The sequence below is a fragment of the Terrapene carolina genome, unplaced genomic scaffold (assembly GCF_002925995.2).
Source record: "Terrapene carolina triunguis isolate 2854851 unplaced genomic scaffold, T_m_triunguis-2.0 Scaffold33274, whole genome shotgun sequence".
Classification (NCBI taxonomy): Eukaryota; Metazoa; Chordata; order Testudines; family Emydidae; genus Terrapene; species Terrapene triunguis.
Genome location: NW_020697625.1, coordinates 8,858 through 16,848, shown reverse-complemented (window position 1 = coordinate 16,848; position 7,991 = coordinate 8,858). Strand labels below are relative to the sequence as shown.

The 7,991-nt window shown below is 53.7% G+C and overlaps 1 protein-coding gene across 1 annotated transcript in view; it reads right to left on the bottom strand.

Annotated features, from left to right (window-relative positions):
- Nucleotides 1–1,478: 1,478 nt before the first annotated feature.
- Nucleotides 1,479–7,991, bottom strand: part of LOC112111634 (nuclear receptor-binding protein 2-like) — a 14,519-nt gene continuing 8,006 nt past the window's right edge. Inside the window, exons 2-6 of the mRNA XM_026663313.2 lie at nt 6,421–6,543; nt 5,917–6,018; nt 5,522–5,611; nt 2,916–2,956; nt 1,479–2,823 (exon numbers count right to left, since the gene is read on the bottom strand). Of these exons, the coding sequence (XP_026519098.2) occupies nt 2,631–2,823; nt 2,916–2,956; nt 5,522–5,611; nt 5,917–6,018; nt 6,421–6,543 (549 nt within the window). The 3' untranslated portion in view covers nt 1,479–2,630. The remainder of the gene's footprint in view (nt 2,824–2,915; nt 2,957–5,521; nt 5,612–5,916; nt 6,019–6,420; nt 6,544–7,991) is intronic.

The following is a 7,991-nucleotide window of genomic DNA, read 5'->3' as shown; positions in this document are numbered from 1 at the left end:
GCCAGAGCCAGCCACCCACCCACCCTGCCTGCAGTCACCCCCTCACCTGCCCAGGCCAGAGCCAGCCAGCCACACCCCCAGCTACCTGAGGGACACCCCCCCTCAGCCACCCGGGCCAGGGCCAGCCAGCCACCCAGCTGCCTATGGGTCACTCTCCCACCACCACCGGGGCCAGAGCCATCTAACGCACCTGCCTACAGAACACCCCATGCACCCACCCACTCGGCTCCCTGCTGGTCACATCCCCCCACTCCCACCCAGACCAGAGGTCCCCCCAGACCTGGCTCCCTGTGGGTCACCTGTGACGGAGTCTTCACCTCACACAAGCCAGAAAAGACCAATTTACCTCACATGCTGTGCCTCCCTGGAGGGGCACCAGGGCCTGGTAAAGCCTAGCTGGAGATGAAGCCCAGCTGGGGAGGAGCTGGGACAGGATTATTAAGCTGATGTGGGAGCAGGAGGCAGCTGCAGAAAGGGAGTTGGTCAGGGACAAGGAGGAAGTCCAGGGGAGAGTTAGCCCTGGCCTCATGCCTTGGACTAGAGCAGTGTTTCTCCACCGGGGAGCCTGGGGGCCACGGGACAGGCTTGGGGGAGGAGGGGGTCGCAAGCAGGGCTGGCATTAGGGGCTAGGAAGCAGGGCAATTGCCTGGGGCCCCATGCCACAGGGGCCCCATGCCACAGGGGGCCCTGCAAAGCTAATTTATATGTTTCAGCCCCACGCCCCACAGGGCTGAAGCCCGAAGCCCCAAGCTTAAGGTAGGGGGTTGCAATTTTTTCTAGTAGAGAGTGATGATTTTTTTAAAGTCCACAGGGGGTCGCCAGCACAAAAAGACGAGAAACACTGGACTAGAGAATCTGGCAAGAGGCCGAGAGAGGCGAAGTAGCCACAGGGAGCAAGAGAAGCTGCAATGGCAAGCCCCGAGATAGACCAGGAGATAGAGAGGTGGGGTAGGAAGGAGCTCAGGGAAACAGCAACAAGGACTGAGACTGAGCAGGCCTGGACTGCTAGTCAAAGAGTCCCAGGGCTAGAACCTGGAGCTGTGGGTGGGCCCAGATTCCCCTACCAGCCAATGGGATACAACTGAGGTCTATAAAATCATAAACAGTATATGAAGAAAGTGAACAAGGAAGTGTTATTTACCCTTCACATAACACAAGAACCTAGGGTCACCCAGTGAAATTAATAGGCAGCTGGTTTAAAACAAACAAAAAAGTATTTCTTCACACACCACACAGTCAAGCTGTGGAACTCGCTGCCAGGGGATGTTGCGAAGGCCAAAAGTATAACTGGGTTCAAAAGAGAATTAGATAAGTTCATGGAGGATGGGTCCATCAATGGCTATTAGCCAAGATGGGCAGGGATGCAACCCCATGCTCTGGGGTCCCTAAATCTCTGACTGCCAGAAGTTGGGACTGTACCACAGGGAACGGATCACTTGATAAATTGTTCTGTTCACTCCCTCTGAAGCATCTGACACTGGCCACTGTCAAAAGAGAAGATACTGGGCTATATGGCATTTGTCTGACTCACTACGGCTATTCTTATGTTCTTGCTCCATATATGCAGATGGATCATCCCCTCCACCTCAAAAAAAGCAGGAGGAGTAGAGACAGCAGATTGTGCACCAGAATCAGGAATTAGTATATAGAAAAGAATATCTGATTTTATAGCTGCCATGACAGCGGGACTAGTAGCAATAATGCCAGCGTTAATTTGTACATCCAGCAGCAGCAGCAGCCATTTTTTCTGAAGAAGTATCAAACCTCAGGGAATAAAAAGGGTGCCTCCGTATGTAGAAGTGATTTAATCAATGAAATGACATGCACCATGTAGCACTAGCCGGGATCCCCGTGCATGTCGAGGTAACGGGATGAAATGGCAGACAAAAGAGCTACAAATGTGGTAAAAAAATGGAAGGATTGCCACGGAAATATCCTTGAATAAACAGGAATTTGAAAACTTAGTACAGGAAAATTTAAAAGAGGAATGGCCAAAAATTTGGATCAATGGGAAAAAAAGGCATAAGACTTTCTGCGTTGTGCCCTAGAGTTGAGGATAACAACACGCCTCAGGGTCTGAGCAGGAAAAATGAAGTAATTTTGTTTAGGGCACTAACTGGGCATTCTGGTTTAAACAAAAATCTTTTTCGAATACATGAAACACAAAGATGGACTATGGGAGCGTGGGAAAGGAGAGGAAACAGCTGATCACCTGTTATGGTACGCCAGGGCTTTGAGAAAGAAAAGGAAAAGCTTTTTGAGAAATGTCAATGGCTTACGGAAAGAAGTTACATGAGGTTATTAAGTACAAATATCAGGAAATGGGGGGTAGCATTAGAAAGGGGCAGAATGAGAGAATACAAACAGCTAGGTGTTTAGTAACTGGAGTTGGTGGCAGCTAGTGACCACCCAGCAAGTCTGTTTCGCTGGCTGGGAAGGGGGGGCAGAGAAAGGAGGAGGCTGCAGAGAAGGGTCCTACAGGCACTCGCTAGGAAGAACAGGAGCTGGTCAGGTACCAGGAGGAAGTCCAGGGAGAGTAAGCCCTGGGGCCTGCCCTGGACTAGGGAGTCTGGCAAGAGGCCAGAGGGGTGAAGTAGCCATGGGGGCAGACGTGCACCAGAGCCACTCACTCAACCCCCTGAGTTCACATCTCTTAGCTGGGGGAAGTCTCTCCACACGGACCATGCACCCTGGCAGCAGAGGTGGGAAGGGGCCCTCTGCCCAGTACCTGAGCCGATCTTTATGAGGCCGTTGTGCTGGATGAAGACAGTGTCACTCGTCAGGTTGCCGTGGATGATGGGCGGATCGCAGGAATGCAGGAAGCTGTGGGAAGATCAGAGCCCCCCTGAAGTGTTACCAGCCTGCTGGGCACGACGTGGCAAGCCAGGCAACACAGAGGTGGAGGGGAGGCTCACCTGAGAGCAGAGAGGATCTGTGTGCACCAGCGCTTCCAGGCCTAGAGGAGAGATCAGAGCGCCCCGTCAGATAGGGAAGCCCCATCAGAGCCTGTCTAGTCCCCAGACAGCAGAGCAGGGTCACTCCCTACAATCTGGGCTTTGTGTGAACATCCTCTGCGCCAGGCCCCCGTGCCCCTTCTCCCCCAGGGAGGGACCACTCGCTAGCAGCAGGGTCCCAGACATGGTCCCTTTGGAGAAGGCCTGTATCAAGCAGGAGGCCAGAGCACACAGATGGGCCATATTACTCTCCCCTGCAGCAGCTATCTGAAAAAATACTAGCTAGGCTGAGAACCTAGCAGTCCGTGATTCTTAACCGGAGGAACTGGGGCTCTGGGACAGCACTCAGAGAAAACAAGTGGCTTAAAACCCACGTGACTTGGTTCTTCTTTGGCCCCATCACCGGAGCATCACAGATCCCAGTGGATTTATCCTCACCACTAGGGAGGTATTACCCCCATGTCACAGGTCAGGAACTGAGGCACAGAGATAAGAGACTTGCCCATGCTCATACAACAAGTTATTGTCACAAAGGGAAAGAGAACCCAGGGCATCTGTGTCCCAGGCCAAGGCCATAACCACAAGCCCATTGTTCAGATTTGAAGGATTGGGGGTGGCCTCTTCCCTCTCCTGAAGTATAATGCTGGTCTCCATGGGAACAGGTTTCAGAGTGGTAGCAGTGTTATTCTGTATCAGCAAAAACAACAAGGAGTCCTTGTGGCACCTTAGAGACTAACAAATTTATTCGGGCATAAGTTTTCGTGGGCTAGAACCCACTTCATCAGATGCATGAAGTGGAAAACACAGGAGCAGATATAAATACATGAAAGGATGGGGGTTGCTTTACCAAGTGTGAGGTCAGTCTAACAAGACAATTCACTTAACAGCAGGATACCAAGGGAGGAAAGATAACTTTTGAAGTGGTAATGAGAGTTGTTACTCGGGGGTCTTTCAACCCAAAGCTCTTGGTCACTTTTACTCTGTGCGAGGAGGTGTCAGGAAATAAATCAGGGGAGACACGGCCGTCCGACCGATAAATGGCTGGCACAAACAGGACAACACAAGAGTGCTTTCACTTAAAGCTAAACTTTACTAGTCTCAAGCACTTACACACGTCCGCAACAGGTTAGTAAAACACCCCCAACCCTCGATAATTACCGAAGCTGAGTGTGGCTCTTGAGTGGCACAGTGGCAGCCCGTCTGCCGGTGGGGAACACAAGATGCATCCAGAGGGAGAGCCCAGTCCCCAAACGAGTCCCCTTATTTATACATTAGTAATAGAATGACATGTCCCTTAAAGAAACCTTGTTAAGTAGGCAGTTTCAAGCAAGAGGTTCCTTCTGATTATTGATTAACCAGGTGTGGGTTTTTCCAGAGTCTGCAGCTCTGAGACCCCAATAGACATTCCTGCTCTTTTAAAATGCATGTATCAGCAACTTCAACACAATTCTTATCAGGAAGGACGCGGGGTCAAGCTGTCCCTTCCATGGCACCCCAAAACCCCCTCCCCTCTTGCCTTGGTCAAGCTGAGTTTGCTGAATGGCCAATTTACAGCCTGCTGACTAGGCTGGTTTTTAACAATAAGCCATAGAGGTTTTAGGCACTTTACTGGTTTGCCAAAGTCTCCCCATACAGAGTGGCCCATTTCAGACAGTTGACAAGAAGGTGTGAGTAACAGTAGGGGGAAATTAGTATTGGGGAAAATAGGTTTAGGTTTTGTAATGACCCAACCACTCCCAGTCTTTATTCAGGCCTAATCTGATGGTGTCCAGTTTGCAAATTAATTCCAGTTCTGCAGTTTCACGTTGGAGTCTGTTTTTGAAGTTTTTTTGTTGAAGAATTGCCACTTTTAAGTCTGTTATTGAGTGTCCAGGGAGACTGAAGTGTTCTACTGGTTTTTTAATGTTTAAGTTATCTTTCCTCCCTTGGTATCCTGCTGTTAAGTGAATTGTCTCGTTAGACTGACCTCACATTTGGTAAGGCAACTCCCATCCTTTCATGTATTTATACCTGCTCCTGTGTTTTCCACTTCATGCATCTGATGAAGTGGGTTCCAGCCCACGAAAGCTTATGCCCGAATAAATTTGTTAGTCTCTAAGGTGCCACAAGGACTCCTTGTTGTTTCTCCATGGGAAGGCTCCTGATCAAGAGTCCCCACCCTACAGCATGACTCTGGGGTTGCTGAGTTCTGCTCTAGGAGGTGCCAGAGTTAGCAGTGCGTTGTCAGAGTCCTGGCTTTTATGGTTAGATCTTGCTCAGGTTGGACGGTAATGCACCCGGCCCTCGGTCCAAAGACTTCACACTGATGAGAGCCACAGGCTGTGCTTAGGGACCCCTGGATGTTCCTATCCCCAGACACCCCTAGGGAAGCTCTGCTCTTAGTCCCCAATTCTGATCAAGCCGCCACCCCCAGCAGCAAGCAGAGGGTTTGTGCTGCTCACAGCTTCTCCCTACATGCCCATCTGTACCTGATGCCTGTTCCACAGAGAGGGTCTTCGCTTCAGGGGCCTGGGGCGCTAAGCTACCCGCCCATTACAGACCCTCCCAGACAGGGTGAGGAATCCTACCCGAGCATTCATGGCCTTGTGGTTTTTCTTGGTTTTCTTCAGGAACTGTTTCAGGCTCCCCGAGGACACGTATTCTGTGATGAAGATCACCTGGTGGAGGGGGAGGGAGGTGTCAGCTCAGCCACTGCCCCAGGGAGTCAGAACAGCCCAGCTGGGGTCTCCTGGGTCTGCACCAATATTAGGCACCCAGGGCCTCTATCTGACACAGGGCTTAAAAGCTGCACCCCTTGGCGCAGCACTGCCCAGGGAAGAGAGCAAGAACCAGAACTGGATTTCTGTGCACCTCTGGGAAGGGGGAGGAGGAGAAGCACCTGCGTCAGGATCCCCTTCTGGTAGGCACTGGCATCCCCGCCCTGGGGCACCTCCCCTGTCCCGGTGTCCTGGCACCCCCTTACCCGGGCCTTGGAGTCCTTCACATCCAGCCAGTATTTATGCAACTTCACAATATTGGGATGATCCACAACCACCAGCTGCTCAAACATGGTATTGATCTTCTCCTGTGGGCAGAGGGCAAGGTGAGCAAGGGGGGCATCAGCTGGCATGTCGGGGGTGGGTCAGAGGCCATGATGGGGAGTGAGCTACAGGGGTGCAGTCTGAGGGTGCACGGGGTACTGTGGGGCCGTCTGCAAGGGATAAGGGGAGGAGCGACAGGAGAACTGTCTCTGAGCATGCAGGAGGCATGGGGGAGTGATCTCTGATGTTACGGGGGGCAGGGGGGCTGCCTTTAGGGGGAGGAGATGAGCAACATTTCAAGGAGAATGTACAGGCAGACGGAACCTGAGCTGTAGGCCAGCAGGGAGCTGCAGGTCTGGGGTTTTAGGGAACTGGTGAGTGGAGGAGGGAGCTTTTCCAGCCAGCTGTGTCCCCACAGGGCATGGGAGCAGGAAGGAGCCACTCACCTCGTGGGCCTTGAAGGCCTTCTTGTCTGTGAAGTGCAGCTCATTCCACACCACCTCTACGCCCTCCTCCGTGTCCATGGCCAGGAAGGTGCTCTGGATCCCAGGCATGTTCCCCTGGTTCACCTGCAAGGCACACACATGGAGGATGAGAAAGCATAGCGACAGGCACTAGCTCGGGCCGAGTCCAGCCAGGCCTTCAGGCTCACAGCGTCTGGCTAGCATGCAGAGAGAGCGGGTGAGAGGGGATGGGGGAGCTCGCAGGTCACGTTCAGGCCAGGGGAAGGATGCAGCCGGCCAAGCAATACAGGAAGCTTGTGCATTCCCAGCCAGCCTCCGGCTCCTTTTCCTGCACATGGCAGCAGCGGTGGTGCAGCTGCTCTGGCTCCCAGATGTAAAACGGAATTGTTCTGCTGCCTCCAGTGGCTGGAACGCAGTGTCCCTGTCGCTAGGGCCTCTCTGGCCACAGACCAGGGGCTACTGCCACAGCCCGGGGGGCTACTGCCACAGCCCAGGCGGGCTACAGCCACAGCCCGGGGGCGCTACTGCCACAGCCCAGGCGGGCTACTGCCACAGCCCGGGGGCACTACAGCCACAGCTCGGGGGCAGCCTCTGGCCCGCCTGTCCCCTGCAGAGGGAGATGCAGGTGCAGAAGGGAGGAATGACACAGCAGTCCCAGGAACTCATTAAGAAGGGACGATGGAGCTGGGCAGGCAGCCCATGGCCCAGCTCCTGCTACAGGCAGACAAAGCGCCTCTGTTATCCCCTGGGGTCTCACAGGCTCCACGTGCTTTACACAAAGACCAGTACAGAAACCCAGGAATGCTGCCAGTCAGCCTGATCCCAAGGTCAGCTTCCTCCTCAGCCCACAGGCAGCGGGCAAAGGGCACGGGAGAGCACAGCATAGCGGCTCCAAAGCCTGGCAGGGGAAGGACGGAGAGTGCATGGACAGACACTGCCCTCTGGGCCTGAGATGACTTTATCTAATCTCACTTTCTCCAACAGCAGCCAGAGCTCACTTGGAGGCTCAACCCCTGCTCCCCGCTGGGCACTCTGGGTGATCACAGAGGCCAGCTCCCCAGGGAGTCACAAGGGTTCGATTGGGAGCAATAGGGGGAATGGGCAGGATGCTCTGTCTAGGGAAAGGTGGCAGGGGTGCGCCACAACATCAGCACCCCCTCTGACTCACTCGAGGGGCCATGTTCATTCATACATTGAACCTGGGAGGAATAAACACAGAGCGACTCCCAGAAAATGGGGACAATGCCTGGAAGTAACAAAGGGAGATGGATAGAGGTGGTGAGGAGCTGTTCAACAGGAGCCATCCAGACACGTACCATGCAGCTTCCACCTGCGGGGGCAGGAATCTCCCAGTATCCCCCCCCCTCCACACCACTTCCCGGCCAGTGCAGCTTGAGCAGCTTTGGGGATCCTAACAGAGGCTGTTCGCAACTTGGGCTCAGAAAGTAAATGTGGGCCTGGCTCTGCCCTCGTCCCAGCCAGCCGCCCTTCCTCGGCGACGGGCCTGTCACACCAGGGCTGGCTCTGCCCTCGTCCCAGCCAGCCGCCCTCCC